Source organism: Hakea prostrata, chromosome 2 (assembly GCF_041222555.1).
Source record: "Hakea prostrata isolate BN-2017 chromosome 2, UWA_Hpros_2, whole genome shotgun sequence".
Taxonomy (NCBI): Eukaryota; Viridiplantae; Streptophyta; class Magnoliopsida; order Proteales; family Proteaceae; genus Hakea; species Hakea prostrata.
In genome coordinates this window covers 24,637,753-24,665,103 of record NC_142601.1, presented here as the reverse complement: position 1 = coordinate 24,665,103, position 27,351 = coordinate 24,637,753, and the positions used below count along the sequence as shown (strand labels likewise).

General features: G+C 38.0%; 1 protein-coding gene across 1 annotated transcript; it reads left to right on the top strand.

Moving 5' to 3' along the window:
- The first annotated feature begins 3,260 nt into the window (after positions 1–3,260).
- Positions 3,261–5,274, top strand: PSRP4 (plastid-specific ribosomal protein 4). The gene is made up of 3 exons (XM_089144463.1): positions 3,261–3,480; positions 3,577–3,641; positions 3,741–5,274. Exons 1-3 carry the CDS (start codon positions 3,330–3,332, stop codon positions 3,867–3,869), a joined length of 345 nt encoding a protein of 114 aa, XP_089000589.1. The 5' UTR covers positions 3,261–3,329; the 3' UTR covers positions 3,870–5,274.
- Positions 5,275–27,351: the final 22,077 nt, after the last annotated feature.

Here is a 27,351-nt window from a genome sequence, read left to right as displayed (position 1 = left end):
ATGCTTTTGAAATGAAACTCTATGTTGTTCACCAAATAAACAATAATCACAATGATTTAAAATCATACCTTTGGCAAGAGGAATCAATGACTTCTTTGCCAGAACTTGCAGCCCCTTATCATTCATGTAACCCAGTTTCCTATGCCATAGATCAGGTAAGGAATCATCCTTTTCTGCATTCAATCCACCTTCACATATTCTCATTTTTGTCTTGTACAAAGAGCAACAAATATCTCCTCTAGCAACCACCAATGACCCCTTGGTGAGCTTCCATATTTCATTAATGAATGTACTCTCAAATCCTTTTCTATCCAAAGCAATCCCCGAGATCAAATTGAGACCCAAATCATAAACATGCCGTACATCTTCCAAAGTGAGTGTGTAGCCCATGTTTGTCACTATACAAACATCACCAATACCCACAATATTACAGGCATTAATATTCTCTATCTTCACAGTTCCAAAGTCTCCTGTTTTGTATTTAGTGAAGGACTCTCTAATAGGAGTAACATGATAAGAAACTCCTATGTCAATAATCCACTCAACCTGGTGATCTGACACATGTAAACACTGATCCTCACCAAAATGAAGAAGAACTAAAGCATCATTAGATGCTATAGAGACAGTATTATTATCATCATCTTTCTTCTGACTGCTTTCTTTATTTTGCTCTCTTTTTCAAATTCTGCAATTTCTTTTCATATGCCCCTATTTGCCACAATGGTAACACTTGAATTTTTCTCTAGATTTTGACTTGTCTTTTGATTTACCATGACTCTTGGATTTATCACGACCTTTGTTAAACTTGTCTTTGCTCCTCCCCGTGTTCTCTGTAACAAGTGTTTGTGCATCATCTGAACCCATATACTTCCTTCTAGTCTCTTCATTCAATAATGTAATGGTAACCATGCTCATTGATAGTTTACCCTTTGGAACAAAATTGTTAACTGATACAACCAAAGTCTTCTAAGAATCTGGTAAGGAACTCAATAATAATAAAGCCTGCAACTCATCTTCAAGCTTAAATTTCATTGTGCTTAACTGATTCACTATGCTTTGATATTCATTCAAGTGCTCAGTAACTGAAGTATTTTCTTTCAATTTCATATTAACAAGCTTCTTCATCAGAAAAGCTTTATTCCCAGCTGTCTTCCTCTCATAGAGACTCGCTAACTTCTTCCAAAGTTCTTCTATCGATGTCTCATTTGCAACATGATGGAAAACATTAATGTCCAACCACTATCGAATCGTGCTAACAGTTTTCCTATTTAATTTGGTCCACTCAACTTCAGACATATCTGATGATCGATTAATATCACCTTCAACAGGTTCATATAAGTCTCTACAAAATAAAAGATTTTCCATCATATGCTTCCAAATCAACCAATTTGATCAATTAAGCTTAACCATAGTACTTGAGGTACTTTCCATTTTAATTTACACAACTATCGACCAAGCTCTGATACCACTTTGATGGGAGGTCAAACAATATGCTAGTGTAAATTAAAGCAACAATCACAACAATAATGAATCAAGTATTCAACAAACAAACCACAACAAGTCCACAAGATTTTTAATGTGAAAAAACCCTCAAGGGAAAAAACCACGGAACTGTTATCGGAGTCCACCCAAACTTCCACTATCATTAAACTATAATAATAATGGGCATACAATCAATACTCCATCTCTAGATAACACTAGAGGAACACAAAGTCACAACCACATCATCAAAGAAATGGAAATCAAAGAGAATGGAGAGAAGTCACCACAGTAGCTTCTCGTGAACTGTGGTAGAACGATATTCTGACCATTGAATATGAAGAGCTAGGTGCCACAACCATTCCCTTCAAATTTCACCTCATTTTGGTAACGTTTCACCGTCGGATTCGTCGGAGAAAACCGAACCTACCTCTTCTTCTTCGTCCTCTCGTTTTTGCTCTCTCTCTCTCCTAGTTCTACATTTGTCTTCACTTTGTGCGGCAGCTTCTATTGTTCAAAAAACCCTATCTGCTTTTTGATTGCTTTTAAAAAACATGGGCCCCACATGGGTAATGGGCCGGACCCAACATGGCTATGATGAAAATACCCAACTTTCACTCTAGTGTAAACCCCTTATATACATCGTCCTTCTTCTTCTTTCAAAGCTCTATTATTTTCAATACTTCATCTGGGATTTATGAAAATCACATCTTTCAAGGTTTAATCATGAAAAACAAGAAAATAGATGGGGGAAAGAGGGATTCTTAGTCTTGGAATTTGCTTCCCCTTTGCAATCGCATTTACGCCTTTTCTCTGTTGGGTCTTCATCTTCATCAAAACCTGCAAGAGTGAAGGACACCTTTAGTATAGATTTAAAGTTCCCTTTTAAATCCCATCTTCCCCTTTTCTCTGTCAGGTCTTCCTCTTTGCAAAACCTATGTGAGTGAAGAATACTCTTGATACAAATGACAAGTAATCAACAGCGTTATAGAACCCAAAAGTTTGAATGCAAACCTCTCTTACGAAGAAGAACCTACTGAAATTTGGATCACAAGGACAAGCAACTTCAGAACCAAACCATACCACTAGTGAAGATTTGATGGAAGAACCACACTTTTGAAGAAGCATCATGGGAGAAAGAGGAAGAAATGTGAGCGAAGTATCCATCCTTCTTTGGAGCCTTAGGTACATCAAATTTCGAGGAATAAATTTCTTATGGGGGAGGGGGGGGGGGGGGAGGATGTAAAATCCCCTAAAATTCTAACCCGATAGTTGAGTAATATTACTTAGCTAATTCTCTTTCTCTTTGTATCTAGAATAATAACCCTAAAAGGGAGTCAAAAGAATTTGGCATTGTTCCACCCCTTGGCTATATTACATTTATGAGGCTGATGCCTTGGCTTGCTTTTGGTACAACAACACTTATTGTATATATAGGGGACGTTGAATCCACAACTTCTTCACTAAAAGGAGTTGTTTTTTTATATATATTAGACAAAATCAAACCCACAACCTCTCCATTGAGAGGTGTTGGTCTTACCGGGCAAACTTGCGACATATCTTAATTTGTTCAGAATATTTTGATGAATAGATCTTTTTTCAACCCTTAGATATTAAGAATCTAGAGGCCTATTTTGCTGGTTGTATGTTTTCTTTAGGGGGGAAAAAAAAAAAAAAAGAGTTTAAAGAAGAAAAAATCACTCCCAATAGGTGAAAATAGAACACTACCTGGACGGGCATCTTAGCGTATATCTGCGCCATGCTGTTGTATTAAAACGGAAGTTGGAATTTGGAAATGGCTTCAACGGTTATCCGGCCTTATCCTTTGAAGAAGCGAAACGTTCTCAGTCATGGCGTCACTCTTGCTGGGAGCTCTTCCCATGGCCTCTCAATCTCTCAATCTTTCGTCGTCTCGACTCTCCATTTCTCCAACAAAAATTCCCGTTTTATCGCTTTCTTCTCCGGTTCCCGTTTCAGCTTCCACTCAGACACTCCCCTTAGGTGAGTTTGAACGAGAATTCCGAAACATCTCTCTCTTTCTCTCCTTCAAGATTCTTAGTTTTCATGTTTCCTGAACTGATTATTCTTCTTGTTCAGTTTACTGTGGTAGGGGTGACAGGAAGACTGCGAAAGGGAAGAGATTCAATCATTCTTATGGAAACGTAAGTTTGTTTTCGCTGTTTTCAAGGCGTTGGTACATTTTCTTTAGCTTATGTGAACTTCTCTGGATTAATTTGTATTTTCCAATTTGGTTTTACTAGGCGAGGCCTCGGAACAAGAAGAAGGGAAGAGGTCCTCCTAGGGTTCCGGTTCCTCCTTCTGCGCCTAAGAAAGATCGTTTTGAAGACAATGAGGTTGTTAAGATTGAGATTGACGAATCTCTGTTCTAGTTTGGGAGCAATTTGTTATTCCCCTGTTATTGGAACTCCTCTTAACTTGTAAACAACTTTCCTCGTACAAATTGTTAAAATTCTTATTTGAATGCTTGAACAATATCGTGATGTTTAGATTTATGTACATGCTATTTAAGTTCATATTAATTGTAGTAAGTGTTGAAAATACCAAAAGTAGTATCTTTTAGTGCGGCAGTGTTTTAAGGTACTGTGATGGTTTCGTTGTAGGTGGCTGGATTATTGTGTTCAAGGCAGCTTGAATTTGTTTATGCCATATGAATTGTATGGAACGTGAGCTGATTAAGTTTCTTGGTTTGGTTCACATCATGTTTATTGGACGTGTCTGTTTGGGATTTCTAGCGACTTGTCACTTTTTCCTAATTGCCTTTTTGAACAGTTATCTTGTTTTCTGCACTTTTGATTGTTAAGAAAAAATTGTCCATCACTCTTAAAGACGCATACATGTTTTTGCTTTTGGTAAATATCATGTGGACTATATAGATTATTTATCATCTGTCTTCCGGAGGAATACATTTTCTATGTCCTCCATAGTTTTTGGAAGTTGGTCTCCATTCTTGTAGTGTAGCTTTCCATTGTGCATCCACAACTTGCTTTTCACATGTACCAAGAGGATCTTCACTAATTTTTTTAAGATCCTTACCAATCCAATAAACCTTATTCTCAGCTTAGATTATAGAGATCACCTTGCCTGTTCTGTTCCTTTCCTGGTCCAGATTAGCATTTCTGGTGTACTCCTTGCAATCCAAAAGATTTGGTTGGTCACAAGCTCATATATATAGCTCATTTCCTTGGTCATATCCAGGACGTTCCCCTTGGCATCTTTAGATGGGAATAGTTTTGTCACTAAATGTGATCCAGGCATTTTTCTTGGTGAAGTATTCATAAAAATCTCATGTCTCTAGGTCATACCACACTTTGAAATATTCAAACTAATATCTTCATGTTACCTTCACAATTTTACGATCCAAGAATAATGTGCTTGCTGTCTCTTCAGTCATTTAGCACATAACCTATATTCTTGCAAGTATCAATTTTCTTCCCAATAGAATGTTGTCAGGCCTGCAAAAACTCAATTTCTAAAGGGTCTGTTAAAACCTAGATCTGCAATGGTTCCTTGTTGCTCTGCCTCAACTGAATCACATTTTTATTCATAACTGTGAAGCATCTGTTGATTTAAATATTTTTTATTTAAAATAAAATTTTGAGAGAGGATTGGCAGCAAAGGTCGCGCAGTGTCCCTCCTTAGAGCCAGCTTTCCTGTTCCATCTTTTACTTAATTCTCATTGTATGATGTTAACATGCTTCAGCCCAACTGCATCCCATACTCTTTCGGTCTTATTCCTGAAATACAATGAATTTCAGCTGTATTTTTCTGTTCTTAAATGCTGAATTGACATGATCAATTTCTGAAAATTGAACATATAAAATGTCCAGACCATTCAAGCCCTTGGGTCTGCAGATCCATTTTGAAGTTAATTTCTTTTTAAGAATTTAGAAGTGCTCATGAGTATCCATTTGGCTTTCTAATACTTCATGCTTTTTGTCTGTTTGTTTTATTTATCTACTGAAAAGGCATCGCTGTCAAAAAGAAAAATAGTCGTTGTTTGAACATGAACCCTGGACACATGTTTTGCCTTGCTTCATGAATATTCGTTCTAGCTTTTGTTTAGCAATGTTACCATTTCTTTTTAGATGGAGTAAATTTCTGAGAATAACATCATCGCACTTGGTCTTTTCCTGCCACCCCCCCCTCCCATTCCTTTCTGTCTTCCACTATCCCCTTATTGGATAACACTCCTAATGGATTGATATGTTATGTGTAAATTTCAAATTGGGATTACCAGAAATGTTTAAAGTCATATATTAAATGAGTGAAGTCTTAGGTGAAAATTATTAATGTTTTTTAATATTATACCCAATTTTGGTGGTTTATGCATCTATAAGTTTAACACCTCCTTATGTCAACTCCAATGATCACTGATCTACTTTACTTAAATGATTTTTGTTAAGAAGCAAGCTGCTATCTCAAGCACATCCAAATTTATATCTTCTTATGAACCAATGAATGTGTCACACTTCTGCTGTGTTATGTGGTGTTTTTATTCTAAGTTCTTATAGAGCTTCAGATTCAGAACATGGTTTATATAGTCTGCAGAAATTAATACCAAAGGAAATAGGGGAGGCGTTTGGTCTGTTGGTATGGGGAAACAAACAATATGAAGTGCTATTTTTATCTTATTTTATTTTATTTTCTGGGAGGGTATAAGGGGTGTTGATGTTTAAAAGACATTTTGTTCAAGATATGCATCTGGCTTATGCATGATTTAAGAAATGGCTGCTACCACTTGGATTACTGGTTCAGATCACTACAACGAGGGACCAGTATCACTTTCCATACACAGTTGAACTGGCCAACTGAATTGGTTGGAGTTTGCTTATGAATCAGCTGATCTACACCGTCACAGATTGGTCTTGACTTGGCAAACATACAGGGTCTAATAATTAATTTTTGAATCTTTAGAGGCTTCATGTTTCTTCATCTTTTCAAAAGACCAGGAAGTTACACATAATAAAGACTAATGGCCCACAAGTAATTAACAACCTACAAAATGCCTTAGTAGTTTTGATTCCTTTTTTAATCTCTCTCTTTTTTTTTCTTTTTTTTTTCTTTTTTTTGGGGGGGGGGGGGGGGGGAGAGAGGGCAGGGGGCTGGGTGGGGTGTGGGTTGGCATTCAAAATAATTGATTCCTGAGGTCCCTGAAAACTGTACGAGCTTCATCAGTAAGGAGTTGATCCAAATTGCTGATTTTTGAAATTTGATTCTATCATTTTAGAAACTCAAATTTTGGAAAATATATCTCATAGGAAGTTTCAAATCTCTATTAATCAGACACCATGTATGAATATTACTGAAACCTGGCTAAAAGGCCTTAACATACAATACAATTCTTATTAGGTTATAGATGCTGTACTGACAAATGCTAGGGTCTTGATCACTGATGGTAATCTCTATGCAAAATCAGCGATCAGATTACTTTTGTTTGACTATTGGAGGACAAGGATCTGGGTACAAGACTCCATTTAGCTGAGATTCTTGCTACTTATAGGGTTGCGCCTCATTCCTCTTACTTCCATGTTTCATTTTCCATTTTGTTTACATGCTGTCTACTGTTTACCACTTTTAAAGTGCATGATCCATTATGTACCCATGGTATCTCTCATGCATATTTATGGCCTGTGTATTGTATTTATTGGTTTGTCTGTAAGAGTATCTACCGTGGGCTGGTTGCTTGATTTGCATCTTTTGTATTTTCTCTTTAACTAAATTAGGAAGTTGATTTTTTCTGAGTTGTTTTTTTATAGAAAATGATGCAGAGACAGAAATAATACTGCTTCTTTCTTAGCAGTATTCTGTTCCCTTCTTCTAATTTCTCTGGTTTATTATTTACTTGCTTGTTTCGGATCCTTGTAGACAACCCCATTAATTGGGGATAAGGCTGACTTCAGATAAAAATTTGTTCTAGTGTCCCTAGGGATAAAAATTTGTTATGGAATTCCCCTAACCTCCATCATTCAGATGTCTAAGTATATGCATTTAAGACTTTTTAAAAGAGTAGCAGGTAGATAGACTGGAGGCATTTAGGCATTTTTCCACCCCAAATTATGAGGCTTACACTTGTTGACATGAATCTTTAGGTAATATGCATCTAGTCAGTCACTACAGAGTTTTTCTTCTAGATCTTCAAGGTATAAGCTTTTACACAAAATTTTAAGCCAATGCAACTGTAGGAAATAGTAGAGGCCCTAGAGGGAGGAGACTTTAGGAAATAGTCTTGAACGATGCACTAGTTCTGATACTGTGTTAGATTCTTTGATTAATTCTGTTTGTTTTCTAGTATAATCTCATTCATTAATTTGGTTGGGCATGTCTTCTGCCCTTAATCCATCATGAGTGTTGTTCACCATAAACTATTTCTTGAATGATTGTTGCCAAGGACGGCAATGACCATTCACCATGTATGAGTCATGTACATTGCTCCATTCCTCGTGTACCACAGATTGATTCCTCATGTACCACAGATTGGTAGTTTTTTTTTTTTTTGTGGGGGGGGGGGGGGGTGAGGTGCAGGTGTCTACTTAATTTTCTGTGGGAGAAGTTTTGGTTACATCTTCTCTCAAACAAATTACTCAAGGTACTGGAGCTTGAGAACTAAAGCTATGTAGCATTAAATCCAGTTAGCATGTGAGACTTGGGTTGCTTATAAATATAAATAATATTCATTCCTTTGTTCCTTGATTCTTAAAGTTACTGTTAGGATAAGCAACCAAGGTACTTAAAGCCTTTGTCTGCAAGTTCTTCATTTGTACTGTGAATTAGGCTGAAGTTTGAGAAGAGAAGAAACTGCATACGATACGTTTTGTGGAACTTCACTCTCAATCATGAAGAGTCTCCAAGCTTTATTCTTTTACTTATAGCAACCAAATACATAACTTTAGAAGTAGAGTAGAACTAAAAATCAGAAATGAAGAAAATAGAGAGAGATTTAGAGACCTAAACCTATTCAAACTCAAGATCCAGATCTGTCAAGCGCTAGTGTTACTCGACAGCCATGATTTATGCCCTTTTCACCCGTATAGCCATCTTTTATAATTCATACCCATTCTACCCTTTGTTTCCTAACAATTCCAAACACACTTATTCCTATTATAAAAATATGAGTTCAGGAGCATAAACAGTTTACCCATGGATGTATAGCTAACAAAATGAATTTTGTTCAGTTTAGGTTCTATTGAGCAACTATATTGCTAAAGCATTTGTCTGCATTTTTTATATTGTGTCAAACACACTATTTTCTATTATATAAATGTAAGGTTGGGAGCATATACAGTCGACCAATGGATGTATAGCCAAACGAAGTTACTATATGGGTCAAGATGGTGCTAAAATAGAATCAGAAAGAGAACACTCTTTGTCACTTCAGTTTATTATGAACATTAGCCAAGATCAGAAAGCAGCAACTTTATCGGTAAATTAATTTGATACAAAAACATTTAGTCAGTGAATTGTGTAGATTTTAAAATCGAGTGTGCTTTGGATAACAACTTCAGGTCCATTCATAAACTTAGAATGGAGAAATTTGCCTAAATTGTGAAACCCTGTTGGCTATGTGGTGTCGTAAGCGAAACTTTTGACCTAAAAGGTGAACTTGGATAACCATTATCATATACTCTTTGTATCAATTCTATTATTACCCTATACATCCAATCTTCAAATAGTCTATTAGGTTTACATACTCTATATCTTCCTCCAAGTTATTCTCATTTAACATGGAACGGGAGGAATGGATGCAGCAAGATTTTTATCTGTGGAATATTCCCAATGTGATTGCATGAGAGTGAGCAAGGATGTAAGAGGCATCTTGGGAACACTATGTTACTGCCTTTTAAGCAAAGTTGGACAACCCTGTTTTCTGGACTAGGCTCACTTCCTTCAAAAGAGTCATACCTGGTTAAACCAAGTCAAGTGCTTAAGAAATATGTAGGATAGGAGTCCAGAAAATCTAGATGAAAGAACATTGTATTACTTGACAGCCCGAGATCTCTTATATACAACCTATGATGTAGAGAGGTTTGAAGGCTAATTGGGCTTGAGGATTTGCTCTTGGATTGATATTCTGCGGGGTCACTTCAGGTGTTCGTTTTGGGGAACATATAGATTCAACAAGAGTCTAGCCCTCCGGCCTCTTCTCTTGTCAAATGCCCTCAGAGGATGAGGCTCTCACTGTTGCTAAGCCCAGCTCCACACCTCCTCGGGTAGCAGCACTGCTAGCTACTCCATGTAAAGGTATAACATTTGCTTTCTTGACAGTTCCACTGTGATTCCTAAATCAAGCCTGTGCCAGTCTGTTTAGTGCTGTAATCTTAGCCAACTGCAGATATGAAGATGAGTCTCTCGTGCACAGATTTTACCCTGATTCTGATGTTACCTTCTGTATGCTGTTGATTGAGCTAGAAAGGCATCCAAAGGCATAGATAGAGCCATAGAGGCTGACATTCTTGACAGATAGCTGCAATTACTCAAACTCACATCTATTCCAGACCTTTTCCATTTGAGTTCATCTGCGACTTATCATATGATTCAAAGACCTAGGATGAAATCCTAATCTGGAAGATGCTGGATAGTAGGGTTTAGAGATTAAAGTTAACTGCGAGAGGACTGCTAGACAAATGATTGGATTCACAGAGTATTGGAAGACAGGTAAAAAAATGACTCTTAGATTAGTAGCTTGGGATGATCAAATTGGATACAGGCCAATTAGAAAGACTCTTGACCAGTATTTTAAGCTTTTGTGATTCGATTTGTTCGAGTTTGTTAGTGCATTTGACTACTTAATTCCGTAGGTGCTTATGTTGATTATGATTTCAAATCTGTGGAATCAGAATCTATTGAATCCTAGTTCATTAATGTTAACTGTTTGGTCACCTTGATCCTATGAACTAATTCAACTTAGAAATTACCATGATGATGTGAGTCTAGGTTTTTCTTTTCTCATGGTCAATTCAGAGGAATGTCATGGATTTTACCTCAAACCATGGAATCCGAATAATTCTAAAATGTAGGCAAATTTTTAAACTCTACAGGATTGTTGATTCTGACGAATCATTTAACAGAAGTAACATAACAACTATTAAAAATTGGATTCCTAATTCACTGGATTTGAAATTTGTAGAATCATACAACCACATGTACTATAATTTGAAGTATCAAGTATGTGTTTGATTTAAGAGAGAGTTATCCCACTTACAAGGTCTTCCTGCACCATAAGCCTCCCAAACCAAGGAGAATGAGGTGGCCTGTGAACTTGGAGCACTTGCTTGTGGGGAAACTTTATGGAGACAAAAATCAAGGGTTGAGTGGCTATAAGAAGAAGAAAAAAAATACATCTTTTTTCCGTGCTACCACAGTTGCAAGAAGAAGACATAATTGAGTCTTTAAAATCAAGAATGGGGAAGAGAATGGTGCTCAAATGAGGAGGAAATTTATGGTCTCTTTGAATCCTATTACCAAACACTATTTACTTTTGATGAAGTGGAGGATAATGATTTAGAGGTGGTACCACAAGGAATCCAGCCGAAGATTTATGAAGAGCAAAATGCTATGCAATTGGCAGCCCCTAATCTTGAGGAAATGAAGATGGCATTGTATGCAATGGGTTCTCTTAAAAATCCTGGAGTCAATGGCTTCCCCCCCCCCCCCCCCCCCCATTTTTCCAGCAATTTTGGGATCTAACTCAAGGAATTATTCAAATTTGTTTATGAATTTTTCTCAATAGATTTCCTCCCTCATGGTACGAATGATACTTTGGTTTGTTTAATACCAAAGAAGGAAAGCCCATAATTTGTTGACGACTTTAGACCTATAAGCTCTTAAGCGGTGTAGCAATGAAGGTGGCCACCAAAGTGCTTGCAATTAGACTCCATACTTTGCTCCCTAATATTGTTCCCCCGACTCAGTCATCCTTTGTGAAGGATCGACTTATATCAGACAACATTTTTATGGCACATGAAGCATTTCATTTTATCAGAAAGAAGGAAAAAGGTAAGAAGGCAATGTTGGCTCTCAAATTGGATATGAAGCGAGCTTATGATAGAGTCGAACAGAGGAATATTGCAGCTATCCTTACTCAATTGGGCTTTAATATTCAATTTGTGGATATGATTTTAAATGTGCTATCATCTCTGAAATATTCCTTCTTAATCAACAGTTCAGAAAGATTCATGGTGACTCCGGAAAGAGGATTAAGGCAAGGGGACCTTCTCTCCCCAGCATTGCAAAGGGGAGGTGATATTAGAGGAATTAGCATTAGGGGGAGTACGAGTCCACACACACACTTGATGTTCGCGGGTAATTGTGTACTTTTCTCTGAGGTTAATTTGAAAAGTGTCTCTACTTTGAAAGAGGGAGATCATGTTTATTGTAAAGCTTCAGGACAACATATCAATTATAAGAAGTCAAGCTTATGTTTTAGTCCTAATACAATACGAAGGGTGAAAAAGTGGTTTTCCAAGATTTTTAAGGCGTCTTATGGAGAAGGTCTAACCAAGAACCTTGCTCTTTCTACGGATTTTGAGGTGTCTAAAGTGGTTTTATTTCACTCATTAAGTGATAAAGCGGAGAACAGATTCCAAGGATGGACTAAAAACTCTTAAATCAGAAGAGTAAAGAGGTACTATTAAGGGTAGAGGCTCTACCATCTTCTATTTATGTTACTTCTCACTTTAAAATACCAAGTTCCATATACAATAAGATGAAAGCCAGAGCAACAAGATTTTTTTTGGGAGGTACAAGGGAGAAGGCAAAAATTCACTGGATGTCTTGGAAGTAGGGGTGTAAATGGATAATTGAAATCTGCTTCCGAATTCGCATCTGCATCCGTTTAGTGGTATCCGAATTTGTCCGATAACTAATAGGATGTGGATATGGTATATACCCTTTTCTTACCGATTATTATTCGTTCGACAAAATTATCTGATTAAGTTACTTTTTTTAGATTTATTTTTCTTATTTTTAAAATTTTTTACCTATGATATGTGATTATTTTTCTAGGTTTTCTGTTAAAATAGCTACCAAAGTTGCTAAATTCCTAAATTTCAAAACTAGTCCTCACAAATAAAATGGTATAGCCTAGAGATGTAAAACTTGTATTCAATTTTTATTCATGCTTATTTAGAAGAATTTACTTAAGAAAATAATTATTCGATTATCATCTGAATCTAACTGAATCCGTCCGAAAACTGATAGGATATTATCCGAATTTGTCCCAATATAATAGGATGCGGTTATGGTATTACCACTATCCGATCCGAATCTGGTCCGTTTACACCCCTACTTGGAAGAGATTATGTAAGGAAAAAGAGAAATGAGGAGTGAGTTTTAAGGATCCCTTTATGCATAATAGAGCATTATTGAGTCAAGTGGCTTGGAGATTACTTTCACACCCTGAAGCAAGTTGGGCACAATTCCTTAAAAAGATTTACTCTCAAACACATGATTTATTGAAGCTAAGGTGGGTAATAACCCATCATGGGCATAGAGAAGTATAATCGAAGGTAGAGAAGTGTAATTAAACATGGGCTCATGTGGAAGATTGGGGTGGGGGATCATGTTAATGCATGGAAAGCTCCCTGGGTCCCTACTCCAAAAAATTTCAAAATCCATACTAGAAGGCAGGAAGGGTGTGGGGTTTCATGAGTGGCAGATTTGATTAACCAACAAACTAGAACATGGAATAGCACTAAATTATTAAATGGTTCTCTCTGAAAGAGGCAAATGCAATTTTAAACATCAAGTTTGCTTTATTCCTGTCAGAAGTTGCTTTAGTATGGGGTGGCAACAGATATGGTAATTTATCGGTCAAAAGTGCCTTTAAATCTTGGTTCATCTTCAAGAAGAAGATGAAAAGAAGACACCGTCATCATCCAAGATTTATAGTTGGGAGAAATTAAGAGAGGAACATTGGAAGGAGATTTGGAAGTGCAAGACTCTTCCAAAAATCATAAATTTTATTTGGAGAGCTTGTAAAGAATGCTTAGCAACAACTTCTAATTTAAACACCAAAAATATAGGGGTTGATGCATTATGTGGTGAGTGTGGGTTGGAAGAAGAAGTGACCTCTCATGTGCTCCTCCGTTGCCCGTTTGCAAAGAAGCAGGTTTGGTTCGGGTCACCACTCTCGTGGAGAGTCTCTGATAAAAGGTGCAACTCTTTGAAAGAATGGATCACGATGTGGATGGAATTCAGCAAATTGGGTAAACAAGATGCAAAATTATTGAATTGAGAGGGTTGTTTATGCTATTGAAGAATTCTAGGTAATCAAAAGCAGAACATGTTGGTTTCAGGAAGATCGAGTGAGAGGGAAGAAATGAACAACCACTTTGGGAACCTCTTTCATATGGTTTCATGAAAGTAAATACTAATGCCTCATGGGTTGAGAAAACTAAGAAGGGAAGGGTTGGTATTATCATTAGAGATGCAAATGGTAAACCACTGGAAGCTTCGTCAATACCTGGATAATATAATTCAGTAGAGGAAGGTGAAGTTATTGCGTATAGAGGTGGGCTGCTGGAGGCAATAGCTAGTGGATTTGACTCAATTTTAATTGAATCGGATTGTAAGCAGGTAATCAGGTATATAAAGGGAGATATACAAGCACTTATGACAATAGAACCATTGATTCAGGATATCCTCTACCTCATTGATAATTTTGTTCATTGCTACCCTTCTTGCATTTCAAGGAGTTCTAATGTAATATCAAATCTTTTAGCAAGGAAAACCTTTTTGATTTTTGACCTGAAAAAATGGCCACTTTCTGCTCAATGGTTGGTGGAACTTTGTTCCCCTTCCCCTCTTGCCTGCTTTTAATGAAAGTGTTGGTTTCTCCAAAAAAAATAAAAAGTATATGTCCGATATTATTAATGAATTTTATTTTATACAAACTTAATTATTTTGAACATGTAAAATAAGAACAAAATAAGAAGGAATCCTTTTATGAAGTCTGTTTGAGAATGAAAAACGTGTTCCTTGTTTTGGGTTTTTTTTTTTTTTTGGGTGGGGAAGGGGGGGGGGGGTTTGTTGGGAAGGTGATTATTGATGTTCTTGGTTATCATTACTTATAGAACATCTAAAAATATTAGTATTGTTTGGCTGGCATGTCTCATGCCTTTGGGCGGCTTTGGCGTATCCGTTTGACAGTCAACTGCTTGTATAGTTCCTCTTCTAGCAGTAAATCGAAACAAGAAATAGCATAGAATCCACTGTCACAGAACATTAAAAATTGTTTTTCATGGGTTATCAAATGGTTTTCGATTGATTTTTATGTTTCTCGAAGCAGGAATATCAGCTTTTGGCCTCTTATGGTTCTTTATTCCTAATAGTTGGAGAACTTATAGCTTAGAATTATTTTCTTAATATAATTAAGGCTATTTTTTGTATCAATTTTGTCATTCTTAATTATGATAATTTTTCATTATTTTAAAATTATTTGACATCTATTATTATTATTATTATTTTATTTAAAATAATAGAAAATCCTCCAAACTCCATAATAGACTTTTTGTCTATTATGAATTATGATGAAAATTTCATTCTTTTCATTTATACAATGGTTTTCTTAATATAATTAATCTCTTTTTTTTTATTATTACTTATTTATTTCTTTTTGTCTATTATGAATTATGATGAGAATTTCATTCTCTTCATTTATACAAAAGTTTACTTAAAAATTTATAATTAAGATGAGAGTAAAATAGTCAATACACATTCTTTTATAAAAAATCATATTTTTTTTTCTTCACTTGCTCACTATCATTTTCTAACTATTTTTTATTTTGACACATCAAACTTATTTTTCATTCCATAAGTTATTTTTGAAAAAATTCATCAAACCATTTTCATTCTTGACCAATAATGAATTCTTGTACTTATTTTTTTTTAAATAGGCATAATATAGAATAAGAATTGATAAAAAAAGAGCCTAAATAACGAAAATGAAATGTATAAACACATGATGCACAAATTTTTTTTTACAGAATTCTGTAAGATAGTTTATATTTAGTTGAAATAAGATACATATATATTTTTCAAAGTAAATGATACATTTACAACCATTTGTTCTTACATATCATTGTCTTCTATGTAAAACCTTTAATGCCTAAGTAAGTTCTCCAAATTAGACAGAGAACAGACCTAATCCAAGAAAAAACTTTTACTTTTATTTCCTTGTCAATAAGAATGTCGTTTGGACATGTAAAATCCATCTATTATGGATTTTGGAAGCTTTGCTATTATTTTAAATAAAAACAAAACTGATAATAGATGCCGAACGATTTAAAATAATAAAATATTCTCATAATTAAGAATGATAATTGATACAAAAAGAGCCTCAATTATATTAAGAAAATAATTCCAAGCTATAAGTTCTCCAACTATCAGAGATAAAGAACCATAAGAGGCAAAAAGCTCATCAGAAAGTCTAAATGAAAAGGGACGTATTGTGGAAGTATTCACACATTATCCGTGAGTTGTGTTGACTATCAAGGATAAGAGCCACAAGAAGCCAACCAATTTGAACAAACGGGTTTCATAATCGAACTTAATATATATGGAATCCTATCAGACCATTAACTTGAGTTGGGATCCCTTACTTGTATATCTACAAGAGTAGAGGCTGTACTTTAATTTCCTCATATCTTTTCACCATATATTTATGAGAGGTTTTATTTCTAATCCACCTTGTCAATACTCAAGGTGAGTCCTCTCTTAATTCTATAGTAAAAGAGTATGAAGGAAATACAATCGACTATCCTTGTGGATAGAGAATTTGAACTCGTCAAACTTGACTTCGTAGGCAAAGCCTAGGCGGTGACTCTACCATCTTCTATTTATGTTACTTCCCACTTTAAAATACCAATCTCCATACACAATAAGATGAAAACCAGAGCAACAAGAATTTTTTGAGGAGGTACAGAGGAGAAGGCAAAAATTTAATGGATGTCTTGGAAGAGATTATGTAAGTAAAAAGAGAAATGGGGAATGGATTTTAAGGATCCCTTGATGCATAATAGAGCATTATTGAGTAAAGTGGCTTGGAGATTACTTTCACATCCTAAAGCAAGTTGGGCACAATTCCTTAAAAAGATTTACTTCCCAAACACATCATTTTTTAAGCCAAGGTGGGTAATAACCCATCATGGGCATAGAGAAGTATAATCGAAGGTAGAGAAGTTATTAAGCTTGGGCTGATTTGGAAGATTGGGCTGGGAGATCATGTTGATATATGGAAAGACCTAGGTCCCTTCTCCAAAAAATTTCAAAATCCATACTAGAAGACAAGAAGAGTGAGGAAGAGTGTGGTGTTTCATGAGTGGCAGATTTGATTAACCAACAAACTAGAACATGGAATTGTACTAAATTATTAGATGGTTCTCCCCGGAAGAGGCAAATGCAATTTTAAACATCAAGTTGGCTTTATTCCAATCAGAAGTTACTTTAGTATTACGGTAATTTCTCAATCAAAAGTGCCTTTAAATCTTGGTTCAACTTCAGAAAGAAGATGAAAAGAAGACACAATCATCATCCAGGATTTATAGTTGGGATGAATTAAGAGAGGAACATTGGAAGGAGATTTGGAAGTGCGAGACTCTTCCAAAAATCTGAAATTTTATTTGGAAAGCTTGTAATGAATGCTTTGGAACAACCTCTAATTCAAATACCAAAAAGATAGGGGTTGGTGCATTATGTGGTGAGTGTGGGTTGGAAGAAGAAGCAACCTCTCATGTGCTCCTCCATTGGCCGTTTTGCAAAGAAGGTTTGGTTCGGATCACCACTCTCGTGGAGAGTCTTTGATAAAAGCTGCAACTCTCTGAAATAATGGATCACGATGTGGATGGACCATAAATGATCCCATATTGGGAGTGAAGAAATGGAATTCACATGAGGTAATTGAGAGGGTTGTTTATGCTCTTGAAGAATTCCGGGCTAATCAAAAGCAGAACAGGTTGGTTTCAGGAAGATCGAGTGAGAGGGAATATAGAAATGAACAGTGACTTTGGGAACCTCCTCCATATGGTTTCATGAAAGTAAATATTAATGTCTCATGGGTTGAGAAGGGAGGGGTTGGAATTATCATTAGAGATGCAAATGGTAAACCACTAGGAGCCTTGTTGATACCTGGACAATATAATTTTGTAGAGGAAGGCGAAGTTATTGGGTTTAGAGGTGGGCTGCTGGAGGCAATAACTAGTGGATTTGACTCAATTTAATTGAATTGGATTGTAAGCAGGTAATCAGGTATATAAAGGGAGATATACAGGCACTAGTGACATTAGAACCATTGATTCAGATTTTCAGCAATTCCGAATACATGTTCCATGATCAACTACATTCTCATGGTAATCAAATAACTTCTTTTCCCGTCCCCCCGCCCTAGCATAGCCCTTCAATTTTGGTTATTCAGAAGAATCAACTGACTTCTCCCTTTTTCATTGATCTGGGGGAAAAGGAACTATCTACCTTCAGGGTATCGTCTACCTCATTGATAATTTTGTTCATTACTACACTTCTTACATTCCAAGGAGTTCTAATGTATATCAGATCTCTTAGCAAGAAAGACCCTTTTGGTTTCTAGCCTAAAAAAAAGGTCGCTTTCTGTTCAATGGTTGATGGAACTTAAGTATATGTCTGATGTTATTAATGAATTATATTTTATACACTTAATTATCTTGAACTATTATGTAAAATAAGAACAAAATAAGAAGCAACCACGGTACCAAATGTCGGCGACATATCGCCGACACACGGCGATATGTCGCCATGTCGCTGGGGGGCGATACGACACCCCCAGCCGACACCGACATCGCGAGAAGTCGGTCGATAAATCGCCGACTTCTCGCGATATATCGCTAACGGTCGAAATTTCGACCGTTTGCGATATATCGCGAGAAGTCGGCGATTTATCGCCGACTTCTGGCGATAAAAGGGCGAAATTCGGGCGAATTTCGCCCGAATTTCGTTCGAATTTTTTTTAATTTCTCTCTCTTCTCTCTCTCATTTTTCGCACTTTTCACTATATTTTCGTCCGATCTTCGACATCTACGGGTACATCTTGCTTCCTTGTTGCCGGATATCACGTTGTTTCGTCGATCGAGTCGTTTCGCACGGATCCGAGAGTTTTTTCACAAATAGGTAACCATTCTTATCCAAGTAAATTTTCACAAAATGCATGCTATATGATGTTGGATGATTTTGAAATTAATATATGTTGAATACCATGTGACGATCTACGATTTCACGGAGTCGGAATTTTTTTCCGCAAAGTATTTAATTTTTTTATTTTTGTGGGTAAAAAATGATATTTTGATTATCTTGTATGATTACTTTTTAAGTGATACAGTGGTTGTATGATGATAGAAAAAACATATGTGGAACTCCGTGAGCCGATCTATGGACTCACGGAGTCGAAATATTTTTTGACCGAAAAATAAGTTATTTTATTTTTCAAAAAATATCCTGATATTAATAAAAATATCAATAATTATGAAAAATGCAAAAAAAGGGAAAAATGGGGGGAAATGTTTTGAAAATTATGGAATAATTATATAAGTATTTTTCAACTGTTGGTTGTGTTGCCCATGTGGCTTCATCGCCGGTTTTGATATGGGCAATATTTTTATAATTATATCATACATGCAATATTCATAATTTCATATATGATTGTTTATATGTGTATAAAGTATAAACAATTATAATGATGTTGTTATTTGTTAATGTTATTTGAATGCAACAAATCATCATGTCCGCTGGTGGGAGTCGAGGGGAACTGGGTCTTCCCGGGTGGACGAGGACAGGGGACAGGGACAGGGGTCAAGGACAGGGTCGTGGACAACCCGAGAGATCAGCAGAGGGAGGGAGGACCGACCAAAGATGGCAATATTGTACGGCTATTGATGGAGACAAAAATAAAACCGAGTGTAATTTTTGTCACAAAAGAATATACTCGGGTGGCATCGTAGGTTCAAGGGTCACATCACCGGGAGTTCAAAGGATGTGACTAAATGCACAGAGGCCCATCCGGATGTAATCAAGTTACTCAGGGATTTACAAAAACAAAAGGGGAAGAAGAAAGATGATCGAAGGAAAGTCAATAGAGCACTAGATGATGCAAGCGGGGGCCGTCATCATATGTGGATGATTCAGATGATGATAGGGATGTTGATCCCGTTGATGTGGACAGAGATCGGAGGAGAGGGATATGCGGCGGGCCATGGCAGAGAGAGCAGACGATTGCACCATCAGGAGCAGGATATGGCCAGAGCTAGAGCTACAGGAGCTGGTCCATCTAGGCCTACAGGGGCTAGACCTTCTGATTCTGGGGGAGGGGTGGTGTATTTGGCATGTTTGGCAGATCACAGAGTCAGCGGGCCCCTCATACATCAGGTTCGGACCGCTCAAGGCCACTACCACGGCAACCATCCGATTATCCACGCCGTCCGCACCCGACCATGGAGCAAGATCCCGATACATTCAGAGAAAAGGGGCCAAGCAGCCCAAGATATCTCGGTGCATGGAAAGGTATGGCAAAGAAGGTAAAGAAGGCAATGTCAAAGTGGATTTATTACAATCACATCCCAAAGAAACACAAAGACAGGGTCCATACTATACGAATATGATTGATACTATTGCAGCGGCAGGCCCTGGATATAGTGGTCCCAACCCTACAGAGTTGATGACCACCCTCCTTCAAGAGGAGAAGCAAGAGCTGCAGGAGTATATTGATAGTATGAAACCCTTTTGGGATACTTATGGATGCACCATCATGTCCGATGGATGGACCGGCCCGACGAGAAAGTCCATCATCAACTTCATGGTATACCGTGATTGAAGAACCTGCCTTCTTGAAATCGCTGGATGCTACGGTCATACGAAAGACCACAGATATATCATGGGTCTCCCGCAGGATGTGATCGACCAGGTTGGTAGGAAGAATGTGGTGCAAATTGTCACCGACAATGGCTCCAACTATAAGAAGGCCGGTGAAGTGTTGATGGCTTCACCCGATTATAACCTTATGTGGACACCTTGTGCCGCACATTCAATTGACCTAATGTCAAGGACATTGGAAAAATCAGCATTGTCCACAACACCGTTGAGAGTGCAAGACAGGTAACCAACTTCATCTACAATCATAACGTTGCTTTGGCAATGATGCGGAGATCATGTGGAGGTGAGTTGGTGCGACTGGTCCGACAAGATTTGCGACAAATTTCGTCGCCTTGAGCAAGCATGCAAGATAAGAAGTCGGGCCTCGGATCCATGTTTGCATCGCAGAGTGGTTTGATTGGGTCGATCCAAGTAAGATAACTATCTACTATTTCATCTTATAAATTATTATATTTATATTATGAGTTTATGATTATCTTGTATGATATTTATTGTCTATTGACTTAATGAGTTTGTGATAATTCAAAGCACGACCAATGGGCGCGCCGCACAAGACACAATATCATCCGATGATTTCCGGAGATGTGTTACCGTAGTGTTGCGACCATAGATCCTATAGTAAAGGTCTTGCGTATGGTGGACTCTTCCTTGAGGGGACCCACTATGCCACACTTGTATGCATCCCTTGAGCGTATGAAGGATGCTATAAAGGCAGCAAACCCTAGAGGACATCGGGCTTTCTTAGATATTGTCGATGCACGATGGACAACTCATCCGATGCATCCTCTTCATAGGGCCGGTAAGTAAATATTCGGGTTGTTGATTTGTAGTTGTAGACTTGTAGTCTTGTAGACTTGTGGGCTTGTAGAATTGTAGGTATTGGTACTTTGGTAGTTGGTACTAATTTTAAGCTTTTTTAATTATGCAAAGCATATTTTCTAAACCCTAAGTATCAATATAGTCAACATTTAGGGTTGGACACAAACCTATTGGATGCCCCGATACAGTGATAACGAAGTTGGAGCCGATGAGATGGTCCAATCATTTTGCCACAATGAGGTGAGACATTGGGAATTTCAAACGATTAGTGAGTTGTATTAATTGTTTAAATAATTTAGATAACCAATCAATACTAATGATTGTATTATTGCAGATCAAATTGTTTAGAGATGCATTTGGGTCTTTTAGTGGAGCTGGTGTCAGACGGGGCAGTAGAAACCATGGATCCAGGTTAGATACTTATATAGTTAGATCCTTAGGGCTTAGATGCATAAATGTTTTGAGTCTTTTGACTTTTGAGTTTCTAACTTAATGTTTTTGTGATAATGCAACTGAATGGTGGTATCTCTATGGCAATAGTTCATCAAACTTACGAAGATTGGCAACAGATCCTGTCTCGGACTTGCTCGCCTCTGGATGTGAGAGGAATTGGAGTACATTCAGCATGATCCACTCCCGCAGGAGGAACCGGTTGGGAAGCCAGCGTCTAAATGACCTCGTATTTATTCACTATAATATGAGGTTGAAGCCGCAATATGCCAGGGAGCAGGCTCGGAATGAAAGGCAATACATCAATCTCGATGATATATTTGATGTTGCCGAAGATGACCAAGATCCCCTCACTCAAGGATGTTGGACAGGGGTGAGCCGGTATTGGACCAACCTCGAGGGAGGCCCGACCCGTAACTAGCTCAAGCCGCAGGGGTTAATGTGGGTGAGTATATGGCCACCGAAGAGGGTCAGGCACATGCAGGGGCAGCCGCCACCGCCGATGAGGATTGGATGATGGCACCAGGCACGGAGGAGCCGCAGGACAACACTCCCGATGACACACTCTCGCCTAGTCGACCGGGTGGAGATGATGATGGTGGTGGTGGTGGTAGTGGTGGTGGTGGTGGTGGTGGTGGTGGTGGTGGTGGTGGTGGTGGTGGTGGTGGTGGAGGAATTGGAGAGCGTATACATGTTCCACTACCAGAGACACAGAGCCCCCACCCGCATACACCGGGGAGAGTCATTTTGATCATGCCACTCAGGATTATGATCATGGTGGTGAGTATCGCCGTGGTCGTCAATATCCCGACACGAGGCCGAGCCACCATCGAGGGGGAGCTGGCCATGACTATGTTAATCCTTGGGATGCGGCGATTGCGCCAATGGGGTCCATGAGCTTGGATGAGTCCGTAGGCTCCACACCAGGTTATTGGCCTACGGGTAATTATGGTGTCCCTCTCCCTCCTTCGGATGGACAAGATGATATGGGAATTAGTAACCCCTCTAATTCTTCGTATCATGGGAGCTATGGTGTCCCCTCCAGCTTCTTCGTATCATGGGAGCTATGATGTCCCTCTCTCTCTTTCACAATCGTAGTCATTCGTACCAACAAGGGCATCCGATGGCATGCAAGACGTTCCTTGGCCCTATTCTCACTTCCCTCAAATTGGAGTTCTCACGGCAATGAAGATGACCGCTATAGAACTGCAGTGAATGATTACTTAGACAATTTTCAATATCGTATGAGATGGGATGAGTATGTGAATTTGTTGGGGGGGCATCAATGGAGACAGTCTGAGTCAGAGGAATTCGATCCACCTAGGCACAGTACTTGGTACTGAGACTGAGAGTTTCAGATTTTATATGGTTGGATGACTTTATGTATTACAGTATTTGTACAATGAATTGTAGACTTTATATGATTTGGTTTTATGAGTTTTTAGGTTTTTAGTTTCGGGGCTTTCGTCCGCGTATAGTAAGACATGGGTCGATTAAGAACATTAGTTTAGGTAATGTTTTAGATCAAAATAACACTACCAATGTGTTTATTAGCCTCAAATTAGGCTACACATCAAATTTCAGGGTCAAAATGACCAAAAAACCCATCGAAACAGGGGTTCGATTTTCATCGAACCCCTACCAAAAGTCGCTTTTGGCGGCCCTCCCCTTTTTCGCCCCGCCCCCCGGGCGCCCCGCGGCGACACGGTTCGAAATTTCGAACTATGGAAGCAACCCTTTTATGGAAGTCTGTTGGAGAATGAAAAACGTGTATAACGTGTTCCCTGTTTTTTTTTGGTGGTGGTGGTGGGGGGTTGTGTGTGGAAGGTGATTATTGATATTCTTGGTTATCATTAATTATCGAATATCTAAAAAAAATAGTATTGTTTGGCTGGCATGTCTCATGCGTTTGGCGTATCCGTTTGATAGGCAACTGCGTGTATAGTTCTTCTTCTAGCAGTAGTCAGAAACAAGAAACAGCATAGAACCCCACTGGCACAGAACATTAAAAATTGCTTTTCATGGGTTATCAAATGGTTTTCCATTGATTTTTATGTTTCTGGAAGCAGGAATATCAGCAACTGTTTTAAACATTATGATGCTGCTTGCTGCGAGCCAACCAGTTTTTAATTTTTATCGATTAGCATTGAGAAATAAAATATTTTCTAACGAAAAAAATTAATCATTATCATTTTTCTTATTAAAATAGAGAAAACCTCCTCATATACGATCGTTTTAGCCATTAAATTACAAGTTTAATTAATCACTAGAAAAACCCAGAATGCTACTTTTGTTAAATCCATCATGTTGGCTATAAAAAGCTTGTTCCATAGTTTCCTAGCCTATGACTAATAAAAGCTCTATATCATTCCTTGCCATGATGCTGCAACTCTTTGCAGATTAAGGAATAGATTAAGATCGGCCGGTTTATTTATAAAGAAGAAGATGTCAGTGGTACAAGGGGAAGATCAAGAAGAAGAGATCAATCGTCTCTGCATTATCAGCTCAGAGGCACCAAAGGAGACACCAAGGGAAAAGATAAAGAACACTTCTCTTTATTCTTGTTTGTCACCTCCATCATCTTACCAGAGACTCTCTCCCTCAAGAAAAAGTAGCAGTTCACAAGAGCTGATGCAAGGAGGAAACATATCCTTACGAAGATTATTCGAGATTGAATGCAACAGTTCAGAGATCTATTTAAAAGGATATAGCAGTGCAGATTATGGCATGCATGACCAAACAACCACCACAGAAGCATTTCAAGCCACCAAAGATAATGGTAAGCTAAATAGGTATACCACTGGAGATAGTTTCAAGGAGATGAAGAAGCATGTTTCCTCTAAAAATAGGATAAAGGAAACCAAGAAGTTGAGAAGGACAAAGTCATTTAGAACATTGCCAAGAAGCAAGATTATGCTCAGATTCAGATTCAAACTGATTCACCTCATGAAAATTATTTTCTGTTGTAGCAAGTTTTGACATCGATCTCAAGTCCAGCCTGAGTAAATTCATGTGATTTTTATAGATTTCAGGTTTTTCCTTTTTCTGTTTATAGTTTGAATCATGGAAAGAAATTTCGGCGAATTTCGGCGAAATTCGCCCATTTCGCTAGTGGGCGAAATAAAATAGGGAGCGAAACCGAGATGACGATTTTCCGGCGAAACCACGATTTTCTGACGAATCTTCAAAATTTCGCAGGAAAATCGTCGATTTTCCGGGGAAACTATATCTTCAACCTGCCGGATTGTTGAAGGAGGAGAAGAGCGGCAACATCGCCGGAGAAGAAGAAGAAAGAAAGAAAGAGAAACAGCAGCGGCGACAAATCTCCAACACCCTCGTCCAAGCCCTCACTTTGCAGAAGATCAGATGTTGGCCCCATTTGTTCCGACGCGAATCTCTGAGAGTTGTTCTCACCACCACCACCCACAACATGATTCCTATATTTCTAGGCAAAGCGGCCATAGCCGGAACCATCAGAGAAGAGTCATTAGCAACAGGAGCTGGTGGAGATGTCTGTGTCTGATAAGGGCTTTGCCCTGTTGGGTCTTCAGGGAAGAACGGCTCATCTGGACCTGGAATCACCGGAGTTGCCGGAGGAGACTCATATCCCAACTGTGTCGCACTGTCGCAGGCCCTCACGTTGCAGAAGACCTGGTTTTCTTTCCTGTCAAGCCTACTGAACTATCAGCGATATTGCCGGCTACTCGGCGAAATCTCGGCCAGATTTCGCCGTTTCGCCCAATTCGCCGCCCGGCGAACTAGGCGAAACGGACGAGAAATCGTTCCCTGGTTTGAATGTATTATTTCTATGTGAACCCATCTACAAGCTTTGACAGAATATAAAATGATAATAGATGCCAAACAATTTAAAATAATTAAAAACTATGATAATTAAGAATGATAATTGATAAAAAAAAGAGCCTTAATTATATTAAGAAAATAATTCTAAGCTATAGGTTCTCCAACTATCAAGGATAAAGAACCATAAGAAGCAAAACACTCATCAGAAAGTCTACATGAAAAGGGAGGTACAAAGGAGTAAGGGTGTCAATCGGTACAGTTTTGGTAATTCGAAACGGTATCAACTTTGAACACCGAAACCCAAAACCACACTGTACTGAATTTACACGGTTCGGTACGGTTTCAGAATTAAATCGGTATGGGAAAACGGTTTAAACACGATATCTAGTGTGGTACACTTTTGGTACAAACAAACCCATGTTACTTTTGTTATTAGTTCATTAAGATCCTAATGAAATTGCGACCAAACAGAGACAAAGCAAGTAAATCTAAGAAGAGGAGTGAACGACGAAACGAAAAACTAAAATAGGGAATTATAGATAGGGTAAATGTGAAGTGTTTTCATTATAAAATTACATTTATATCCTTTAATTTGGTACGGTACCAATTCAGTACAGTTTCGGTGTATACCAAAGGTATGAGTACCTAAAACCGGAACTGTACCTAAGAAATTCGGTTTCGATACGTACTGTACCGAATTTTGAACAGTACGGTGCGGTTTTAGATGGCACGGTTCGGTATGGTTAAACAATTTTGGTACGCAATTGACACCCTTACAAAGGAGAAGGCAAAAATTCACTGGATGTCTTGGAAGAGATTATGTAAGGAAAAAGAGAAACGGGGAATGGGTTTTAAGGATCCCTTGATGCATAATAGAGCATTATTGAGTAAAGTGGCTTGGATATTACTTTCACACCCCGAAGCAAGTTGGGCACAATTTATAAAATGATTTACTTCCCAAACACATAATTTCTTGAAGCTAAGGTGGGTAATAACCTATCATGGGCATAGAGAAGTATAATCGAAGGTAGAGAAGTTATTAAGCATGGCTGATTTGGAAGATTGGGGTAGGGGATCATATTGATGTATGGAAAGATCCCTGGGTGCCTACTCCAAAAAATTTCAAAATCCATAATAGTAGACAGGAAGAATGTGGGGTTTCATGAGTGACAGATTTGATTAACCAACAAACTAGAACATGGAATAGCACTAAATTATTAGATGGTTCTCCCCAGAAGAGGCAAATTCAATTTTAAACATCAAGTTGGCTTTATTCCCATCAAAAGTTGCTTAAGTATGGGGTGGCAGTAGATATGGTAATTTCTCGGTCAAAAGTGCCTTTAAATCAGCTTCAGGAAGAAGATGAAAACAAGACACCGTTGTCATCCATGATTCATAGTTGAGATGAATTAAGAGAGTAACATTGGAAGGAGATTTGGAAGTGCAAGACTCTTCCAAAAATCAAAATTTTTATTTGGAGAGCTCGTAATGAATGCTTAGCAACAACCTCTAATTTAAACACCAAAAAGATAGGGGTTGATGCATTATGTGGTGTGGGCTGGAAGAATAAGCGACCTCTCATGTGCTCCTCCATTGCCTGTTTGCAAAGAAGGTTTGGTTCAGGTCACCACTCTCGTGGAGAGTCTCTAATAAAAGCTGCTACTCTCGAAAAGAATGGATCACAATGTGGATTGAATTCAGCAAATTGGGTAAACAAGATGCAGATTATTGAAGAGTACTGGTTCTTTTGTCGCATGGTGGTTATTGAAAGCCAGAAATGATCGCATAATGAGAGTGAAGAAATGGAATCCACATGAGTTAATTGAGAGGGCTATTTATGTTGTTGAAGAATTCTGTGCTAATCAAAAGCAGAACGGATTGGTTTCAGGA